Source organism: Saccostrea cucullata, unplaced genomic scaffold (assembly GCF_032062105.1).
Source record: "Saccostrea cucullata isolate Sc308-1 unplaced genomic scaffold, CSIRO_AGI_Scuc_v1 ctg434, whole genome shotgun sequence".
Classification (NCBI taxonomy): Eukaryota; Metazoa; Mollusca; class Bivalvia; order Ostreida; family Ostreidae; genus Saccostrea; species Saccostrea cuccullata.
In genome coordinates this window covers 187,680-209,211 of record NW_026924500.1, presented here as the reverse complement: position 1 = coordinate 209,211, position 21,532 = coordinate 187,680, and the positions used below count along the sequence as shown (strand labels likewise).

Below are 21,532 nucleotides of genomic sequence, written 5' to 3'. Positions count from 1 at the left end.
TTGTGAGAAAATGCTGTGTTTGATGTTCAACATTGTTAATTGTACATGTATATATATATATATATATATATATATATATATATATATATATATATATATATATATATATATAAAACATCAAACCACTCTCCCTCCCTATATAAGAGTCTGTTATGTGTGACAAAATCCTTCAACTCTACAGACTTCTTAACCTCACCTTAGTAAGTGCCAGCATGATAGGAGTTTGTCCAGTTTTGGTTTTTGACTTTGGACTACATCCTGCTTTTATCAGTAGCTTAGCTATGCTTATGGTGATATCCATTCGTGAATCATCCTGAAAAACAAAGTTAATCAAATTGTCTTCTATAAATTTTAGAGCTCAAATGACAAAATAGTGCACTTTGAAAACGCAAGTATATGTACATACCTTCAAAACTGTATTATTACTCAAATGATGTAACTGGAAAAAAAAACAAAGTATAAATGCAAGTATCAACATTAGGGTTCTAACAAACATGGTAAAAATCTATTTGAAATGATTATTTACACATCTTTCAAAAATGGACCAATTAAATTAAATGAGCAATGTCATATGAATTAAACTTACAGCATTATAGCCATCTGCGTCAACAATGGTGGGATCTGCTCCTTTGTCCAAAATGAAAGACACCTGTTCCACAAGTCCCTTTACAATTTGACTGCTGCAAGCTATACTGATCAGAGTCTGACCTTAAATTCATGAAGAAGTAAATTGAACTTAGAAAGACAGCAACAGCTTTTTTTTTTTAACAGAGATGTTTTTATCAGTAAACTTTTGGCTTTTTTCTTATATGAAGAATAATTGTTAGTTTATGTCTGATTTAACTCCCAAAAATCTTACATGTAGGCAAATATATACTGTACGTGTATGCATACCCTGCACTTTACATATATATACCAAAGTTATATCTGCTCATAATCATGTCAGCAGTGAAACCTTTTTCCCAAAACAATTTCATCCTATCCTTTTTTTCCCCCATAATAACATACCTGTGTCAATTTTGAAATTCACATCAACTCCAGGCATCTTTAGTAAGAAATCCACCAACCCCATATGATCTTTCAAGAAGGCCACACCTACTGGTGTAAGCTTGGGAAAAAATTAAGGTAGCACCATCAATAATTCAATTCCTATTAACAAGTTTTAGAATACACAGCACAGAGGTTTATCATTAGAAGTTACTATACCTGCCAGTCATTTGCTACACTGGGTTTGGCACCCCCTTCATTGACCAGCAATTTAAGTACAAAGTACCATCCATAAGCTGCAGCATAATGTACCAGAGAATTCCCAGAGCTGTCCACTCTGTTGGGATCTGCCCCCAAATATAACAAATATGATGCCACATTCGCATTTCCATTCATGACTGCATGAGTTAGGGCTGATCGTTTGAATTTATCTGCAAGAGATTCACAACACAAACTGAAATCAACATACAAAATCTAGAGTATTGCTATTGTAAACCCAACATTTTTCAGAGGTGAAAAAAATCAGTGACAAAATGCTATAAATCCCTTTAATACCAAGTTGTTCCACAGTAGCTCCCATCTGAATGAGTCTTCTTGCAATATCAAGATGTCCATGGGCAGCAGCTAGCATCAAGGGAGTTAACTTGTCCTTGCCAGCAGACAGTGCCTTGTTGACATTAGCTCCATGTTTCAGAAGAACATTTAAAAGTTTCTAAAATTACAAAGCAAATACACAGTAAACTACAGTTTTTCAGGGATTTGACTTTTTTACCACATCACATTGCTGCTGCATTCAATATTTTTTTTAAAGAACTGAATTCAAAGACAGGATTTGATTAAGATAATTTACATTAACAATTACCGATTATAATTCTATGGAAGAAAAGTGTAATATTTTATCAGGTCAGTAACTCTCTGTATGTTTTATGATCAAATAAAAAGATCAGGAACATAAATAAGCATGTCACATTCAAAAACACACACTGTTCACACACACAACTGACATTGTATTACATTGATTCACTGACCATGTCCCCATTTTGTACAGCTATGTGTATAGGACAAATTGTTTCCCAGGTAGGTCTGTCCACTCCTCCCTCTCCCCATTTAGAGGTCAATTGGTCATCAGTATTCACTGTAAAATTTAAGAACCAACATGAAATAAGCTGCCCTTCTTAAAAACAAATTTTATTTCACTGAGTTAAAAAAAAATATTTGTAAGCTATTTCCATTAAAAAAAAAATCATGACTTTAGATCTAGTGTCGAGCAAAAAAAGGATTTTTTTTTGTTTTTCAATGTTTGTTAGTCACTCATTTACATACTAGATTTTGCCTTTTCAATGAGAATATCAGCATTCTCAGCCCTTCCTGCATAGCAGGCAAAATGTAATGGAGTAACCTTTTTCCTTGTCACATCATTAGGAGTGGCTCCTCTGAAAAAAAAAATACAGTAATACCTCGTTAACTCAATGCAATGAGACCTAAAATGAACTTCAAGATAGAGGTTTCAGATATCATACATGTAGGTAAGTAAAATACTCAAATTACTGATTGGAACTTCCATATAAGTTTGACATTTCAATGGTATTTGAGACATCAGCATTTGATATACCAAAGTTTTACAGTATATAACTTTTTTTTCTTTATTATCAACATTTGACACTGATGTAGTTGACACATACTTCTTTAAAAGCAGTTCCAAAGGCCCTGTTCCCTGACAAGCTGCAGCAAAATGAACAGGTCTCCTACCATACTTGTCTTCAATGGTATAGTCAGGTTCAACAGCCAGAAGTTTTTCCAGGTATTTCACATTTGGATTTATACAAGCACAGTGCATCGGGGTAATCTACAGGTTTTTTTCTTCATAATATTATTGTTGTATGAATTTAGATCTATTAGCAACACGTTCAACAGTTCTATGTGATGAATTTACATTTATGTCCAGTAAAACTACATTACATATTTTTTTTCTCATAAGAATTTTTTTTTAAACTTAACTTTTTTTTTCCTCACAGAAGTTTTCTTTCTATGTAACAGTTGGAAAAAAAATCTTACTTTTCACACATGAATAAAATTGATTGATATTAAAAACAATCAATCTAAACATACCATAGCATTGTCATGTGGTTTTTTCCTTACAGATGCACTTTGAAATGGTTTGAGGTCTTCAGTTGTAAAATTCAGAACCTGAAACATAAAACAAGATGTTTTTGAAACATGGATGACACTGCAGTACAGCTCTATGCCAAATTTAAAGTATTTCAAATGAAGGTCAAATTCAATGGTTACTATAATTAGGTAAAAACTTTTGGTACCCAAAGGAAGGTCTTGTTGCAAGGTTAAAAGTGAAATATTAAAGCTCCAGCACCAACCTTTGAGTTTCAGAAAAAAAATGTTATCCATAGAAATGTTTTGTCATAAGTAAACAATCCATAGCACCCATTGTTTAAAAAGTTAAATAAGTTTAAAGTATTTCAAACCTTTGCCAAATTCCAAGGTCATGAGATCAAAAACGTTGACACCTAAGAAAAGCTCTGATCACAAGAAAAATACATGTGAAATATGACAGCCCTAGCATCAATGTTCAAATTTTTGGTCAAGGAAAAGTTGTCCAAAAATTTGCAAAAGAAGGTCCAAATTCAAGGTCAAGAGATCAACAAGTCTTGGCACCATTTGTTAAAGTAATATAGGCAATATTCATTTTTAATATAAGTACCTGTCATCTAAAAACTACATGTGGGAGAGTTATGGCTATACTTACATCTCTGTGAAGGAAATTGAATCCATATCCCCCATTTTTGAAGGCATCGTCCATCAGCTTTGCAGAAAGCTCTAGATGTCCTCGACTAACAGCATAGTGGATATTATCATGTACAATGTTTCTCTGAAATATTCAGTGCACAATTTTAGAAATAATTTTTATGAATGTGAAAATATTAAAGCAAAAACATACATGTACATGTATACACTTAATTTAAAGATCTAAAAAAAATCCTGAAAAAAAAAATTGACTGATTATAGATAAATATATGATAATTTACTGTAAACATATTACATTTGGCTGCATGTGTATTCTTTTTAGCGCTTTTGACGGATGTGAAACTTCCGCTAATTCAAGTACAACGCTAAATGTCTTGCCCATATTCACATAAATAGGAACACTGAGAAATGCTTTAAATCAAATCTACACTAACTCATTCAAAAATCAATTTCCGACAAATATCATACACGCTAAATAAAATACATTTACAGTATGCTGTCCATTAGTTTTTTTATATTTACATATATAAATGTAAATAGCTACATTATTCATTATAATTAAGATTTTGATAGTTACATACCAAGTACTCATTCTTGGCCTCTTTCACGTATACATCTAATGTTTCTTTTTTAACCCCAGCTAACAGACAATGTTGGATAACATCTGATTCACATTCATTTGTATCCTGTATTAAATGAAACAGAGCTACATGTACAACTTACTCGTTACGGTAAAAAAAAATAATTGTAATTTACATAAATCCCATAACAAAGAACTCGAGATCATCTTATGATGATGATTTTAATATCAATCAAACCCTTGAAATATAGTTACAGTAAAACAAACTTAAAATGAAGTGCCAGGTCTGGATAATTTTGCTTCAATATATATATGTAATTTTTTTTATATCCCTTAATTTTACAATATATATTTAAAGTAATGAAAATTACTTCACTGTAAGCGTCAATTCATTATAAGCATGTTTCCTATAAGCATCTTTTACTACAATGATCTACAAACTCTTTTTTTACTTACAATGTAAATTTCCTCTGATTGCAATTAAAAACTTTAATCTACATGTACACTGTACTTTAGTTAGGATTTTATATTGTGCTGGAACTATCCTTGCAAAATCAGACATCTGCAAATTCATATAAATAAAAATATACCTTCAAAAACGCTTTGTTGCCCTCTTTGTTACCACGAGCTGTGTTCAGTTTCAGAACAGCCCTGACACCTAGAGAGGCTTGGTTGTATCTACAAGTTCAGAATATACATGAATGTAAGTTGTCAATGTCATTTATAAATAGGAAATTTAACAATAGTTTGAACTTCTCTGAAAAAAAAACATTACTTTAGGATTGATTATGATGGATGCAGATTTTTTTTTTCTTAAATTCAATTCAACTCCTGAATGAAAAATATTATCTTATAATTGTTCAAGATGGACGCAGATTTTTTTTTCTTAAATTTTAATCAACTCCAGAATGAAAAATGTTATCTTATGACTGTTCAAGATGAACACAGAATTTTTTTCATAAATCTTATTCAAGTCCAGAATGAAAATACTACGGAAAACCCACCTTCCAGTGTCTATAGCAGACAAGAGAACTGGTGAAGATTGGGCCTGTAGACGTTTGGTCTGATTCTGAGTTCTGTCCTTAAAAATTAACTTCACTGCCTCTACATTGTTCTTCTCCAAAGCCACATGTAAAGGTGACCTACAGTCCACAATTGATCTGTGTCTATCAACCTAAGGAAAAGTGAAACAAACATAAAATTTAATTTCTCATTCATAATACAATTTCAGAATTCATGGGGGGGGAAAGTATTTTTTGTATTCTAATGAAAAAGTTGATCGCTATAGTACAGTACTTTTGCCCCTGGGGCAACAAGGGCATAGCTTACCAAAAATTTGATTTACTTAAATTAAATTTTATTGTACTGCAATCAGCATTCTTCAGGAACATAGGACATATAGTCACAAGGCTAAACTGACAATGCCAGATTCAAAACATTAACAAAATCATTAATACTTATGTTATTTTGAACAATCAATCAGCTAAAATGTCTTCTTAGTGTACCTGCAACCAAGCATGCACCACAAGACATTTAAAATGGTATGTAGGCTTAAAAATACTACAATAATCCATCAAAATTGAATTTCAAGACCCCCCCCCTCCTCCACACACAGTCAAACACCAGTGCAGCAAATTTTGATATGAACAAGAGCTACATGTATATATGCTTCCCTTCCCCTAGATTCTCAGGCTCGTAAAATACAAACTCACATCCTGTATGTGTTGATCATCATCCAGTAGCTGTTTGAGGAGATCCATGTCATTTTGATACACTGCTCGGAAAATAAGGCGCTGGTGAGCTCTCCTGGAGATAAAAGGAACATGATCCCTACAAAAAAAGAGACAGAGCTGCAGATTTGTTTGTATGGTGATTCTCATTTATAAACAAGGTATGATTAAATGCATCACATAGTTAGTAAATTTAAGACATCAATAAAATCAAACAACTTGATGAAAATGTTTATGAAACAATATTTAAAGTTGTATCATCATTGCCCAATGCTATGTGCACAGTTTATTATTTTGATGACATGAAAGGGTGGTGTAACTTATTTTGATGCCATGAAAGGTGGTGTAACATCTACAGTATCTCCAGGAAATTACATTTGAGTAGAAAGAAGTCGTTGCCTGTCATAACCTTGAATCTGAGTGATCCTGATTCAATTGATCCTAAATTCCACCAGGAGTAGGATCTCATTGCTCATCATTTTACAAATATTTCTGAACAATATGGGCTTTTCACCATATCTGTCAAATTATTTGTGCATGGACAAGCACTGCCAATTTCATCTCTTAATCCACTTGAACAAACTGTTAAATATAATCTCCATTTTTTTTAAGTCTTATATTTGCATCTACATGCAAATGCTGATGAAATCAAACATACTTAGTTTCAAACAAAGGATCTTTCTCTAGAATTTTGATTTTAGGATTTGGCAATAAGTTTCTGTCAGGCCCTCTCTTCTTTCCTGGTGAAGATTTCTTTTCCTTCTTCACTTCTGAAAGGATGTCAAATTGCAAATTGTATATTTATTGATATCAAATTGCATATTTAATTATTGATGTCAAATTGTATATTCTTCAATATAATGAACATGTACATTGGGCTAATGAAAATAAAATTGCAGGGCACAACAATACTCATTTTTTCAATAAAATTAATGTTATCAATGAATGCTACATTTTCACTTAGACTTTCTTTAATCTTTTGCACATCCATGATATTTATACATGCATATTATGGGTTATTCATTCTACACTGATGGATCCCTTTGTATTATATTCACGTAATACATGTACATTGTATGTATTTAATTTCACTCCCTTTTTTCAAGAAAATCAAAATTTTTAGTTTCAGCAAAGAAATGTTAGAAACCTTTAGGCTCTTTCTTCCTTGATCTTCCCCTAGATGATTGTTGTTTCTTCCCATTTTTACCTGAAAGTGTTACATTAATCAGTAAATACATATAATAATGTTTATTGTTGATCATGAATATATTTTTTGATAGAAAGTTATAATTTTCTCCCAGGTGTTCACTATCTGTCACTATTACCAAGTATCATACAATACATGTTTTAAATATTTGTACAAAGACTGATACCTAACAGTTATCATTCCACCTTAAATTTGAATCCATGAATTTTTTTTTTTTTTATATAGACACATGTATATTATTTCTGTAAGTTCATGTACAAATATGTATTGCAAATATCAATTCATGTACCTCCTTTCAAAGCTACTGTTATACTCTTTTTGGCTTTCCCTTTCTTTGGCTCTGGTTCATCATCTTCCATATCTTCATGCAAACAAAATATAATATTCATGCAGACTCAAAATAAAACCACTAGATAGCTCATGTTTCTTTACTTTTTAAATGTATGCATTAAATACTAAGAAACTCAAATAAACCAAAATGAAATCAAGCAAATTTCGACAACTTTCATGCAGCAACTATCGCTGATGTGTATTAGTATTGAATGATTTTTGTTAAAATACCAGAAAATGAAGAATATGAAATAGAAATGTGCATTCAATATGCCATCAAAACACAAACAGAAACCATTATCAACATAATTTGAGAGAAAAAAATCCATATAAGCAAAAAATTCATTGTAAATACATGTGTAAATCCTTCAAAACAAACAATTTTTTTTAAAACTAAAACCATAAAATACTTCAATATAGGCAATTAGGCATCATAAAACTACTTAAGCATATGTATATAAACTTCAATATATGCACCATAAAAATTACTTTAAACACACATCTGTATGCTAAGGCTAACCTTCTTCATTGCTGATTTCCTCCTCAGTATCTATTACCAGATCTTCATAAGGCTCGCCTTTCTCTTTCTTCAACGCCTTAGATAAAATCAGCTCTATCCTGGCCTTCTCTGAATCCGGCAGCTGGTAGGTTTCCCTGGCGACCCGGTCCATCCTCACGTTGGTCAGGACACACTCAATTTCAGTGTGGTCCAGAAAGTCAAACTTGTACACTTGAGTTTTTTCATCCTTATCTAACCATTGAATTTTGAAATGTTTTGTGTTCTGAAACACATTCTGTTGGGTCCTGCATAAGTAGAAACTCCCTAAAAGAAATAAAACAAAAAATAAATAAATGCTTAATTTCACTTAGGAGTGAAAGTTTCTAAATATTGTTTAAATATGTATTAAATGCTAAAACAATGCTATTGTACATATATTACAAATGCAAACTAACTAAAAGAAAATATGCTGGATATCTATAAATGCAAACAGTATGGAATTCAGACAATGAAAAACCAGGATTATAAAAGTAAATTTAATACCTGAATCTCCTCTGACAGCAAGGAAGACACCCTTTTTGTAAACAAGTTCCACTTCATTCTTGGGTGTTTTCGCTTTTACAACTGGTAAAAGTTCCTCTGTGGGAGACTGGAATCTCTGTACTGGCACCCTCTGTCTCTTCAATGGGGTCCTTGGCTCAACTTCAGCAGACTTCCTTCTCTATTTTATGATAAATATTTTATAAAAACTAATTCAAAATGTAGTTTTATATATTACTGAAAAATCACTTATAGAAAAGATTATTGGTTCAAGGGGCTTTCATTGTCTGTTATAGGGAGAGACTTTATCGTGTTATATAGGGCTGGGACGATATATCGAGATATCGATATATCGTGATACATGTGAGGATGATACGCATATCGATACATATGAAGAAATATCGAAATATCGCCCGTGAAAATCTGACTTCTATTTTTCTTTGTTTATGTAACATTTGGGGTTTAATATATAAAATAAATAAGTTAAATATAAATATAGATATGAAATAAATAATAATTAACACCATTTGAGTAAAATATTTTTGTTTTACAACATATTAACAATTATTTTGAATAAATTATTTTTCTTTGCAAAGAAATAATTTGTTTATTTCAATGCAAAAAAAGATTTTATAAGCAATTAAACATATCGTGATACATATCGTATCGTGGCTCAAATATCGTGATACGTATCGATATAGAAAAAGTTGTATCGTCCCAGCCCTAGTGTTATATAGAATTTGAACATTTCGTGGGGGGCACGAATTATTCTTGGGTCTCTTCATACCACGGAATCAATGAAAATCTAATCCCCATGAAAATTAGTTATTGCACAGCATGTTATTTTCTGTTTCATATTCACACTCATAAACCACAAAGAAATAATCTTTATACACTGAAAAACATGCATGAAATAATTCTATATATTAATACATGCAATATAATTTATATCATGTGCATAATTGGAAAAATCAGGATATGATTTTAAAAACAATTGCTGTAAGCATCACAATTAAGGCACATTATTTGTTGAAAGATCTTTCTTGCAGCAATAGGACAAACACACGATGTAATGAATTTCTTGATTGCATGTTGTAAATTGTATGAAACAACTATATGTCATATTGTACCTTTTTTGCTGAGCCTGATGTACTTGGTGCAGCATCCTTTTCATTCTGTGCCTTTTTATCCTTTTCCATCCTACACACAAGTTATCTACAAAGTAGCATGTAACATTTCATTAGTGTTTTAAAATGATATACAGGCTTGCCCCCAAGATTTGAAAAAGAAGGGGGCATTTCAAAGTAGAAGTGAAAATAACATTGGAGACATATTTACAATTTATATTGTGATGTGAAGACCACTTAACAAAACTAAAAACTCTTAAGATCCTTTGGCTTGATATCTGCTTAGAAAATATGGAAACTTCCTTACTGAATACTAGTAATCAAAATTTGATCAAAACATTGAATTTCCTACTAACCAAATATAATTCAAGTTATCGATTTCCTTTCCTGCACATATATTAGACTTTTGTTGCTTTTAATAAAATTTTCTAATACAGACTTAATATTAACAACACTTGAATTTTGGCTTCAAAAAAGTTCAAGCTAATGGAATAGTTTTGTCCTTGAATATAAAGCAAAACTGTAAAAATAAGTGGTATAAAGTGGATTGCTAAGAATGCTTTTTTTAATGAATTTGCAACAAAATAAATTAATAGGTATGATTTATTATCAACCAAATGTTCAACCATATTTTTATTCTTGAGAAAATGATATGTAGGCTACAGCCTTTTGCCTATATCAGTGTATATATCAGTATTTGGAATATACACCACTGTCTGGCCTATGTTTATTTTCTTTAATTTCTGTAGCTTTGGGATCAATGCAAGAGTTTGCTTAACCTGCTAACTATGTATTAAAATGCTAATTAATATGCCTTATCTTGCATTAATACAATTTTTGCAAGGGTAGAGTGTGAAATGGTGATTAGTTGTAAAATATATGATACATAATATGATAATCAAAAAGGCTAAGCATCAAACCAATATCAAAGACATTTATACTATTTGGTACACATGAAGATTAAAGTATTTGGCATTTCTGCACAATAGGCCTAAATGCTTACAGGCGTCACTCATTCATCTAAGGATAAGATACTGCACATAAAACCCCACGCTTTGTAATTTTTGAAACATTGGTTAAACAGTTGAGATACTTTGAAGCATTAAAGATACGTGAATACTTGATTAAATGGTTATGTTTACCTCAAACTGACACTATCACCTGGTAATTATTTTGTTAAATATGTACGTTTGTTTTCTAAACGATTTTCTTTTGAGCCGGTTTCACGACCACATGGCCGCCATCTTGCCGTCTTTTACGTTTGCCTCCCTTGTAGATGATTTTTTTATGCAATTTTCATAAAATTCGCTTATGTCCTAAAGAAAACCACATATTTAATTTTTCTTCTTTGAGTACAATACCATCATTAAAATTTCATGATTACGCTCAAAATTGCTAAAGCCTGCAAAGCTTGGTACGAACAATTAAAAAAAAAAATAATTGATGGAATAGCCGAACATAAGTCATGTGAATATTTCGCCCAGTTAATTTCGCGGGAAAATCAAATACAGAGTCTGATGACCTTGACACAGTTTAAAAAAAATATTCGATACGAAACTCAAAGGGTTGTTTTGAAATTAAATTGTTGGGATTCTGCAGTATTAGCTATGTAACAATTTATTTCTATACATTATAAGGAGTGCAAAGCTGTCTTATAGATATACAAATAAAGGCTTAAAAAATTAACTTACTTTTTAAAAATTTTTATCCTACTTTTTTAGTTTTTTCATATCAATAACCGAGAAAGTGGTAAATAAATACCCACAATAAGTGTTTGTCTTTTTGCGAATAATCAGTGAACGACTTGTCTATAACATTATTATGACGTTGTTATGGAAAATGATACTTCCGGTCAAACGTGCACGCACCGGTCAGTGATCTGTATTCTGTCAGGAACTAACAAGCAGGCAGCTGTACGGACTGGACATTCTTTTCCCCCCTTAGTTTGTTTGAAAATGGAGCTTAAGGAACGAAGGGCGCAGGCAACTTTAAAAGAAAAACTCTCTGATCATTATCGTAAACGAGAATTCAATCCATCTAAACGGGATATAAGCAGCTTGGGCGTTAATTTTTTCTGGGCAATGACATTTTCTTTATTCATCATCTCACAGTTTACTCTCATTCCCAATCTGTTCAGTGGTTGGTATATGGTTGGAATGATTGCTTTGGTTTGGTTCACAATGTTTGAGACGGCCATAAATTGGATGGGAATGTATTTTGGAAGCACAAGTTACGTGGAGAAGGAACTTAGGGCAAAACATTTTCCAGAGGCCACAGAAACTCCCATTGGATGGCAATACTGTCCGACATGTCAGGTACTGTTAAAGTTAATTCATACTACATAAATTTCTACAGTTTGTTTTACATAGTTAGTGATTGGGTTTTAATAAAGAAAAAATTGTTGCTCTCAAACAAAAACATTATTTACTTGAAAATAAATCAAGCTCAGTAACGTTTTACTTTTAAGCACGTTTTTTTAATCAGTAAAATTGATATTTTGCAGACTGGAGGCAATCCCCTCTTTAATAAGAAAGTAAAACTTGGAATAATCTAGGGGCGTCTGTGGACATGCCTTGAATTATCTTTTATTTCAAGTAAAACATATTCACACTTTAACAGTATATTATTTTTTATTAACAGGTAGATGCACCACCAAGATCTTTCCACTGTTCCTATTGCAATGCCTGTGTTTTAAAGAGAGACCATCACTGCTTCTTCAGCAACTCGTGCATAGGATTCTACAACCAAAGATTTTTCATGATTTTTATTCTATACATGGTTTGGGGGAATTTATTTGCTTTGTACCTGTTGATATCTTACCTGAATGAATTTCACCCCATAACCTCTTACTATGAGATTTTTACATTTTTTCCTTTGGTGACTATAGCTCAATTTTTACTCGGTTATCTCTCCTTCTTGAATGCAGTTGTTATCACACAAATTGTATTATGTCTTTTATGTCTGGCCGCTGCTATTTTTTTCTTATTTTTTGAAATGATGTTAATGTGCAAGGGTATGACATGTTATGAAATGCATAAAACTGGACCCATTTATGACAAGGGATTAGGTGACAACATTCGGTCTATATTTGGACCTATTAAAACTATTCCTTTGCAAATAATATGTCCTCTTTTCCCTGTTGATCAACAAAATGATGGCTCAAAATGGGAAAACACAAGACTTAAGGGTCAGTGAATACACTCTAGTTGCCTCAGCTAATGTGTTCAAACTAAAATATGGGGGTGCATAATATTTTATTGACAATCAAATTTTTTACATACATGTAATAGGTGTCATATTCTGTGTTTTGATCAAATTTTACCCTATTAAACATTATGTGTATTTTCTGTATCAAATGTGTTGAACTGTTTTACTCACAAGAATGGCAGTCTGACTAATAGTCATTGTATGAGATTGGTATGCTGTTGAATTATTTATTTAAAGAAGGTATATTTTTGATAAACTAAAACTATGTACCTGTAATAGTTTTTTTTTTCATGTGTGTATATTTAACTTGAAAAAATATCAGTATTCTTTTCTGAACAAATTCTGTTTTGACACTCAAGTTTATCTACATGTGTATGGTTTTATTTATTTTGTAGGAATAAAATTTAACAATTTAAGACATGCCTTTATTTTTTTTTTAATCTATATATTGTCTTGCTTAACTTGGTGAACTTCTTAAAGTACATGCCTTGATAATTAAGGAGGCAGTCATTTCCTAGTGATCAGATGTGTGTCTTGGATAGAAAAGTCCATCTGATCTTGTGCTCCTTAATGTCTGTACCAATCAAATTAAAATCAGGCTTCTTAGATACAAGCATGTACCAGTCTAATGAGACTTCTTTGATCAGCACTACATATACTCTCTATAAAATCTAGTCTGATTTGAATTAGATTGTGCATTTCCTGTAAACAGGGAAAGTTTTGCCCCCGTTTTATTTTCGCCCCGTCACAAGTGGGCGAATTCAAAGAACACAGTATCAATTCTTAAACAGAACTGGGACTAGGCGAATTTAAAACGGGGCAAATTTGTAAGCAAGTGTTAAATGGCGAAAATAACCACTGTATACAGTAAATGCATTGTAATACTACAGCTACGACTGCCATTTTAAATTATTTGAAATAAATAAAATAAAAGGATCAAATAAAGTTGTTTTGCATCAACAAATAATTTAATGGTACAAAAATTGAATGATAAATCACATTCAAATTTTTAAATATTTTAAAGGTCATACTGGAGTTTATCAAGTCTCCTTTTAGAATCTTTTTTTCCCTAGAAAACATGATCAGAAATTTTACATTAATTGATATGAAATCAAAGTAATATTCATGGAATATATGTCTTTCACAATAGCACTATCTTGGCACATTAAAAGTCTTCATGTATCACTGTCCTTTAACCATGAGTACAGCAGATGGTACTAAACCTGAAATATTAATGTCTTTCATATATCTGTATGTACCAATAATTTTACACCATAAAGTTCATTTGTACAGTATACTACATATGTGTATGATACAGTGTATATATCCCCCCTTCCAAAAAAAGAAAAACCAAAACAATAAATAAAAAATACTTCTTTCATAATTTCAAAAAATGCTATTAATTTTATAGTCAGTAGATGATGCCTTAGTTAGGAATTGTAAACCTTAAAATTGGTTTAAAAAATTCAGCTGAAACTGTATATACTGAGTCCATGCCCCTTTAATGCTCATTGCCTTAAATCATTAGTATAAATAAGTGGATAACCATAATGCGATGGAACATATAAAGGTAAAACAAGAGACGTTTGTAAAACACTTATGCCCCCTCCCCAAAATTGGAATTTTTCAAAGTCCAAGGGGCATAAATCTGTCAAAAATAACGTGATCATACCCAAAACAGAATTTGACCTAGATTTTCATCTGATAAATCTGTATACCAAATTTCATTTCAGTATGTGCAACAGTTGTGAAGAATATGAACGGAAACTAAGTTGACCGACAGACAACAGCAAAGCAATATGCCCTCCCTTCTTCGAAGGGGGGCATAGAAATTGATCATAACTATCATCATAAACCTTAATTTTAACAATCTTTATAAATATTTACCTAGAACATCTAATGGTTTTTCATAATCCTCTCCTTGGAAAACCTTTTTAGGGAAGTTGGTCATTAAGGTGAAAGGTCCTGATCCATCAGTTCTGTTTGTCTCTATATATAAACGTACAGCTGCTAGTGGTTCTTTGGCGGAAAATTTCTGTGTCAGTGCCTGTCCATTTGTTAATCTAATCTGAAAGAGGAAACGATGAAGCATTTATTCTGGTACAAATTTTATACTAAAAAAAATCCTATATGTACTATTTGGGAAACCACACTTAAACCAAAATAAATTAATATAAAAAAAATTGATTTTTTCTTTTCCCCATCATTTATTCCCCCCATAAGATCCCTTTGAAACCATTAACACAAATCGATAAGAGTTAAATTTCAGAAACTCAAACACTGATATCTCAAATAACATGGATATCGGTAAGTCCTGTTGAGTTGGAAAATCCCAGCTGCTTTTTTATGTACTTTAACCTAATTATTTGGAATCAATGAGTATCTATTTTTTCCATCAAGTTCAGGATAATGAAGTTTGACTGTACATTAATGTTACACTGTTTCTCCCCATTGATTATGTACCGGTACCTGTAATCTATACTCTGTGTTAATCTTGTACTCGTTATTCATTGCGTACCTGTAATCTACACTCTGTGTTAACTCGTACTCAGTATTCATTAGGTACCTGTAATCTACACTCTCTGTTAAACTCGTACTCATTATTCATTACGTACCTGTAATCTACACTCAGTGTAATCTTTCTTCTCGGCAGCCTGTGGAGGCTGGGCAGCAGTAGGGGAGGTCACTGGATTTGGTGATGACGTCACCGCAGGCTGTCCTCCAGAACCAAACTACAACAAAGGGTCTCCTAAAATAGCTTCCCTTTACAAATACTTATGAAACTTACAAAATAAGTTAATGAACCAATAAAAAAAATAATTTTCTGAGCTTTCCAAGAAATTGTAGATTTTTTCCTTTACATGTATTAAGTGTATTTTGTGTTTCTTGTAAAGCTGATTGTCGATCATTTTGTGTGACTTATTTTTCATATATGAACCATGTAAAATAATGAATTCTGGTACTTTCACACACTCCACATACGTGCAAATTCACTTTCTTCTAGTGTATAGGTCTCAGACAGATGTAAAAATACTCTAAAATGTCTATAAATGTACATGTTTGTATAATATTTTGATAAAGCTAACAAGGAATATTACCTTTGCTGCTCTATCTCTTTTATCTTTCTCAATTTGCTCCTTTACTCTTTGCCTGAAAGAGTAATTCAGTTAATATGACATAGGTAAATAGAAACAATATCATAGTAGTTCTCTGATAGGAAAAATTCTCAAGAATGTTCTATTACTTAGAAGAACCTGTGTTTATATTAGAAAGCATTATCTACTTCACGAATAATCTTCCTTTTTCTTCTCCTTGATGGTTACATTTGGTGTCATGATATGCCTTGGAAGTGACATGTGAAAGAGCTACAGGGGAAGAACCTGGGTTGCTGTCTTTTGGGTGAAGGCCTTTCAAGGGGGGTGGGGGGGGTGGGGGGGGGGGGTGGGGGGTGGGGGTGGGGGGAGAGGGGAGAAAGAAATGTGATGGTCAAGCAGGTAGAAAACCTGATTAGTGATTGGGGGTGCAATTGGGTTTGGTCCGTCACATTTTTCTCACTTGTCAATTACATATATTATACCAGCATATAATTATTCTTAATTGAAGGTACCTTTTGGTTTTGCAAAATTATATTTCAGTATCCTAATTGTTTATTTTGGGCTATGTCTACTCTTTAAATATTATCATTACCTTGTACTACTTTGATATGACAGAAATATGGATTTTTTTCAAACTACATTCAGTTTTATTTTACTCATGATTTCAAGCAAAACATCTCCAAATACAGTAAAACTCATTTAGTACGAACACTTATATTGCGAATTCAAGGATATAGCGAAGTTATCTTGGATCCCAAGCTGTATAAATTTATCAAATTCCTTATATGGATATGACGAATTAAGGATATAGCAAAGTAATTTCAGAGGTCCCGGTGACTTCGTTATAACCAAGTTTTACTGTGCTTATCTACTCATACCTATACTTTGCATGTTAGTTACCTTGCTAGTTTTTCTTCCATTTTCTCTCTTCTCCTTTGTTCAGCAATTTTCTTCATTTCTTGCTCTTCCATTCTATTAGAAAAAATCAATTTAATTTGAATTCTTAATACTGTATTTTGCACTTTTATCTATAGTAATTGAATAAAAATCTTATATCATTTTTTTTAGTTTATGTCATTGTTCAGATATATGAACCAATACTTTTTTTAAGGATTATTTTTAGGAAGTGTATTACATATATATGAACAAACAGTTTATTTGTATATATTATATGCCTACTTTTGTTTGATGTCTATAAGTTCCTTCCCTGTTTTTCTTCTTGACTTTTCTCTTTCTAGCTGGTCTTTTTTCTCCTGCTCCTCTCTTTCCAATCTTTTCTGTTTTATTCTTTCTTGTAACCTGTAAAATTAAATGACAATTGTACATTACAGATGATGCCATTATACCATCTGAAAATTTATGCTTAATATTTTGTGTCCATTTCATCATTTACTTTTACATGTTATACAAAATCACATTACATGTACATTCAAGAAAAAATTAAAACTTTACTCATGATAATAGGAAATGTTTTCTTAGAAAACAATACTCACTTTTCCAGCTGTTCTTTCTTCTCTTCTTCAGTTAAAGGTTTGATTTCCTCTGTGGATTCTGAGAAACTGTCATGCTGTGTTCTAGCCGCATGAGCCTGGGCATCCATCTCATTCTTCAGAAGTTTTCCACATCTGTTGTTTACAGACAAAGAAAACTTGTTTCAAGTCTGTCTCTTATATTGTCATGCCTTCTTTTAAAATACTTCAATCAAATGAAAGAGAATATCAGGAAGCTTAAGTAACCATTATTTTGTCATCTTTTCATTGGCCAATTTCTTCATCTATTGGAAAATCTGACATTACATGGAAATATTTTGCGAGTGAATTTCTAATTTTACTTTTATCAATAAATTGATAACTATTTTGAATGAAATTAATTCTTGAATCTCAGTTTTATCTCATGAACATAGACATGATAGATGAATAATGAATTTTTTAATTGTTTTGTGCATCGATCAACACACATGCACATGTAAAACTTTGACATTTAACAAACTTTCAATTACTTTTTGTCAAAATTTTGCAATGCAGGTTTCTATACAATCATGTATAATAAAATCTTATATATTACAAATATATTTCATCATACTTTGATCCAAAAAAAAAGAATCAACTGAAACTTCAGGTTAGTGTAAGTAAAAATGAAAATTTCATTTAAAAAAATTTACTATTGCCACACTACATTAAACACGAAACTTACACATCACATTTGATTGACATGGCATGAACTGGTTCCCCGCCCGCATTAGCACTGGCTTCAGTTGACTCAGACTGTGAAGGCCCAGAGCTATCATCTATATATAAAAATACATGTATTTAAGTTTCATAAACCCTCTGCTTACTCATATAAAATGTTGCTTGAACCTTAATGATTTTCCAAAAGAAATGTATTTTATAAGTAAAATACAAACAATTATAGCATAGCTTGTGTGGCAAATTGGACAAAAAAAAAACACTTCAACTTGGCAAATCTATGAAGGAATAATTGACATATATCCTTAAGAGTTATCTTTCTTATCAGAATATCAGTGAACCTTAAGACTAAAGATAAGCAAAAAAAAAAACCAGTGATTTAATTCTCATGTAAGAAATATTTGTAAAATAGCATTTATAGTATGTCTTAATTAGAGATGACTTGCCTGGCTTTCCTAAAACATTTCCTTGAGGTGGAGGTGGTGCATCAAATGGTTCATCAATATCAGGATCGTCTTCGTGTGCAAACAGCCTAGAATGAAATTATTACCAAAGCTAAATAGAAACTCTCACATGCAAAGAGGGCACTTTTTTTGGACTCTTGCAATTTTACAGGTTGAGAAGAATATATAATTTCAGAGTGAATGTTTTTAAATGAAATATTGCAATTGTTTTATATCTATGTACCGGGGTATGTCTCATATTGTCTGAACTGCTATTCCCTAAAAATTGAACCCCAACAAAATGTAATGATTTTCCCCATGTCAATACTATTGATGACATGTAAATTATTTCATGCAGACAATGCAACAGTTTACAACTAAAAGAAGCCCCTCTCCACCCAAAAAACTCTTTCTCCTCAGTTCCAAAATACATTTCAGCTATTTTTGCCATCAAAAATATCCCAAACTCAGTATTTTGATGCAGATTAAATATCATGACAATGGCTATAAGTATAAACCAATGACATTGCTTATATCAGTACATGTAATGCTAATCATTTGTTTTAATGGTTTGGGCAGTGTAAATTAGCTGGATAACTTAGTAGGTAGAGCACCTGACAAGTGATGCAGGATTCTGAACAGGGTTTGATTCCCAGTCCAACAATACATTTTCTCCTTGCCTCTTAAAGATTTGGTAAAGTTGATCACCCTGGGACATCAGCATGGATAACTATGTAGCCTATATTGGGTAGAGCACCTGATTAGTGTACTCCAGCATGCTAGAGGTTAACGGATAGATACTTTTGACTTGGTGCCACGTAACGAGGCATATAAGGAGCATAGAGACTTTAACCGAGGCTCTTACTTGTAGGAGTTTTGACTAGTGATGCAGGGGTCTGGGTTTGATTCCCAGTCCAAACTTACATGAAATAATACTTACCAATCCATGGCCAGCTGAACACCTTTGAAACCACTCTTTGCCAAAGCCTTTTCACTACAAAAATCAAACTATATTTTAGTCCCATTTCAATTTTCGATAAAAGACCTACAGTGGAGTCGCCAATTCCGGGTCGTCTCCTATTCCGGGTCACTCGCGTGTATTTTGTGCCTAGTGTTAAAATTTAAGCGCAAAAAACTTAATGAATACGCTGGTCGTGAAGAACTGGTCTTTCTGTTTGTAGTTAATTATAAAATTTTGAATATCAACTTTAAGAGAGCATCCCACAATCGAAATTCTGAAACGCACTCATTAAAGACTTGGATGTGTCTGCTGCGGTGACGGGCTACTTTCGTTTTTGTTCACTGCAGAAAGGCTGATATAAAAGTTCTAGATAAATAATAAGAGCTCGAAAGTATGACAAATGCATTTAGTTTTAACTCAGAAATCAATCATAATGATCGCTGCTCAAATAAAATTATAATGATTGTTAAATCGAATTGTAGTAGTTTCTCCAATTGCGGGTCACTCAATCTCGTGGCACGAACATCTCAAAACCATGATTTTCAAAAGTATTCTAACTGGAAAATATTTTTTCTAAAAACTAAAATCGAGTTAACCCTTCAAATGCATCTTTTAAATAAATGAATTTACTTGTATTTATTTTTAATCCTAATACATTTTTTACATTCTGCATACTGCAATTTGTTTTGTTGTAATTGTTTTAAAAATAATTTAAACAAATTTCTGTGATTGTTTTACTTTTTTCCAAGCTGCATGAATTGTTTTATGTTTCAACATCAGAAAAATCGCGTTCCGAAACATTCCATGAATATTACACGACCGTGAAGTCACATGACCCGGAAATGGAGAAAATGATTTGTAACTGGGGAAGCTAGGCCTTGCTGAAATACCCCTGTAAATATAGTTCCCGTGTAGCTACTTTGAAAAGGAAAAGGTGTTTGGATGACTCACTATTTGTTCTTTCAATACATATATGGCATAAAATATAAACTGAACAGATTTGCAAAATATCAACGAAACACCCTGACGTGACCCGGAATAGGCGACTTCACTGTACCTTTGTATAATTTTTTGTTTACAAAATTTTCGATGAACATGACAATGGTCAACAAGTACATGTATTCAGCATTGCATGTCCATCAACTATCAATAAGTTTAATCATCATGATTAGGCCTATCCGACTATATATAACAGACTAAAGAAATTTGAAAGTCATTGAAACGAATTCTGCCAATCAGCAGATCACTTTTGCTTCCAATCACTCAAAAAAATTTATACAAAGCTTACTGAGCAAAAACAAAATAAGTAAAACTTATTTTTAATCAGTTGATGTTGATGATCATCCAGGCTTATTTTTTGAAAATTTTACTTTCACTACGAGTTTCAAATATCATTTACTTACGCTCTATTTTTTGAAAATCCCATTTCCATTAATGTCTGCACATCTGACGACATTTTATTCAGTGCAATATGATTAACTGAAAAAGTAGACCCCAAAAATTGAAAGACTGTTTGAACCGTGAAGCAACCGACTAATGACAGTGCAAATTCGAAATGAAACTGCTTCGGCTAATGACAGTAAAACAAGAGGCAACAACTTCCAAAATTTACAGAAAAAATAACAATATTTTTCGAATTTACTTCAGTCAAAACACTTATTTTTGTTGTAATGAAATTTATTATGCATAAAAAAAAAAAAACCAAATATTAATGAGTAAAAAAAGAAAGAAAATATTTTTAAAGAAAAATTTTACATTGTGTACTTCAAACCCGATGTAATTTTTCCCAAATGATTTGGTTGCGCTTTGCAATATTTTAACTTTAAATTATTTAGTATTTTTCTGGGAGATGTGAAATATTCAACAGATTTTAATTTTTT

The 21,532-nt window shown here is 32.0% G+C and overlaps 3 protein-coding genes across 3 annotated transcripts in view; 1 reads left to right on the top strand and 2 right to left on the bottom strand.

The window, feature by feature from the left end:
• The window catches only part of LOC134266553 (poly [ADP-ribose] polymerase tankyrase-like), a gene marked incomplete at its 3' end in the record, with an annotated part of 41,759 nt that extends 30,730 nt beyond the window's left edge, over nucleotides 1-11,029 (bottom strand). The window contains exons 1-22 of the mRNA XM_062748772.1: nucleotides 10,903-11,029; nucleotides 9,764-9,848; nucleotides 8,637-8,814; nucleotides 8,115-8,417; nucleotides 7,554-7,625; nucleotides 7,205-7,264; nucleotides 6,716-6,827; nucleotides 6,040-6,157; nucleotides 5,332-5,501; nucleotides 4,918-5,005; nucleotides 4,329-4,433; nucleotides 3,749-3,871; nucleotides 3,097-3,174; nucleotides 2,670-2,833; nucleotides 2,311-2,420; nucleotides 2,016-2,122; nucleotides 1,543-1,699; nucleotides 1,207-1,418; nucleotides 1,009-1,108; nucleotides 587-708; nucleotides 407-439; nucleotides 197-313 (exon numbers count right to left, since the gene is read on the bottom strand). Of these exons, the coding sequence (XP_062604756.1) occupies nucleotides 197-313; nucleotides 407-439; nucleotides 587-708; nucleotides 1,009-1,108; nucleotides 1,207-1,418; nucleotides 1,543-1,699; nucleotides 2,016-2,122; nucleotides 2,311-2,420; nucleotides 2,670-2,833; nucleotides 3,097-3,174; nucleotides 3,749-3,871; nucleotides 4,329-4,433; nucleotides 4,918-5,005; nucleotides 5,332-5,501; nucleotides 6,040-6,157; nucleotides 6,716-6,827; nucleotides 7,205-7,264; nucleotides 7,554-7,625; nucleotides 8,115-8,417; nucleotides 8,637-8,814; nucleotides 9,764-9,832 (2,598 nt within the window). The remainder of the gene's footprint in view (nucleotides 1-196; nucleotides 314-406; nucleotides 440-586; nucleotides 709-1,008; nucleotides 1,109-1,206; nucleotides 1,419-1,542; nucleotides 1,700-2,015; nucleotides 2,123-2,310; nucleotides 2,421-2,669; nucleotides 2,834-3,096; nucleotides 3,175-3,748; nucleotides 3,872-4,328; nucleotides 4,434-4,917; nucleotides 5,006-5,331; nucleotides 5,502-6,039; nucleotides 6,158-6,715; nucleotides 6,828-7,204; nucleotides 7,265-7,553; nucleotides 7,626-8,114; nucleotides 8,418-8,636; nucleotides 8,815-9,763; nucleotides 9,849-10,902) is intronic.
• A 545-nt stretch (nucleotides 11,030-11,574) lies between these two features.
• Nucleotides 11,575-13,337, top strand: LOC134266551 (probable palmitoyltransferase ZDHHC24). The gene is made up of 2 exons (XM_062748770.1): nucleotides 11,575-12,075; nucleotides 12,401-13,337. The coding sequence occupies exons 1-2, from the start codon at nucleotides 11,593-11,595 to the stop codon at nucleotides 12,953-12,955; spliced, it is 1,038 nt and encodes a 345-aa protein (XP_062604754.1). The 5' UTR covers nucleotides 11,575-11,592; the 3' UTR covers nucleotides 12,956-13,337.
• A 571-nt stretch (nucleotides 13,338-13,908) lies between these two features.
• Nucleotides 13,909-21,223, bottom strand: LOC134266549 (UBX domain-containing protein 1-like). Its single transcript, XM_062748769.1, has 11 exons — nucleotides 21,056-21,223; nucleotides 19,632-19,685; nucleotides 18,695-18,780; nucleotides 18,256-18,349; nucleotides 17,556-17,687; nucleotides 17,242-17,361; nucleotides 16,963-17,034; nucleotides 16,066-16,117; nucleotides 15,583-15,699; nucleotides 14,855-15,035; nucleotides 13,909-14,190 (listed from the first exon to the last, which is right to left on the bottom strand). Exons 1-11 carry the CDS (start codon nucleotides 21,106-21,108, stop codon nucleotides 14,150-14,152), a joined length of 1,002 nt encoding a protein of 333 aa, XP_062604753.1. The 5' UTR covers nucleotides 21,109-21,223; the 3' UTR covers nucleotides 13,909-14,149.
• Between the last annotated feature and the right edge of the window lie 309 nt (nucleotides 21,224-21,532).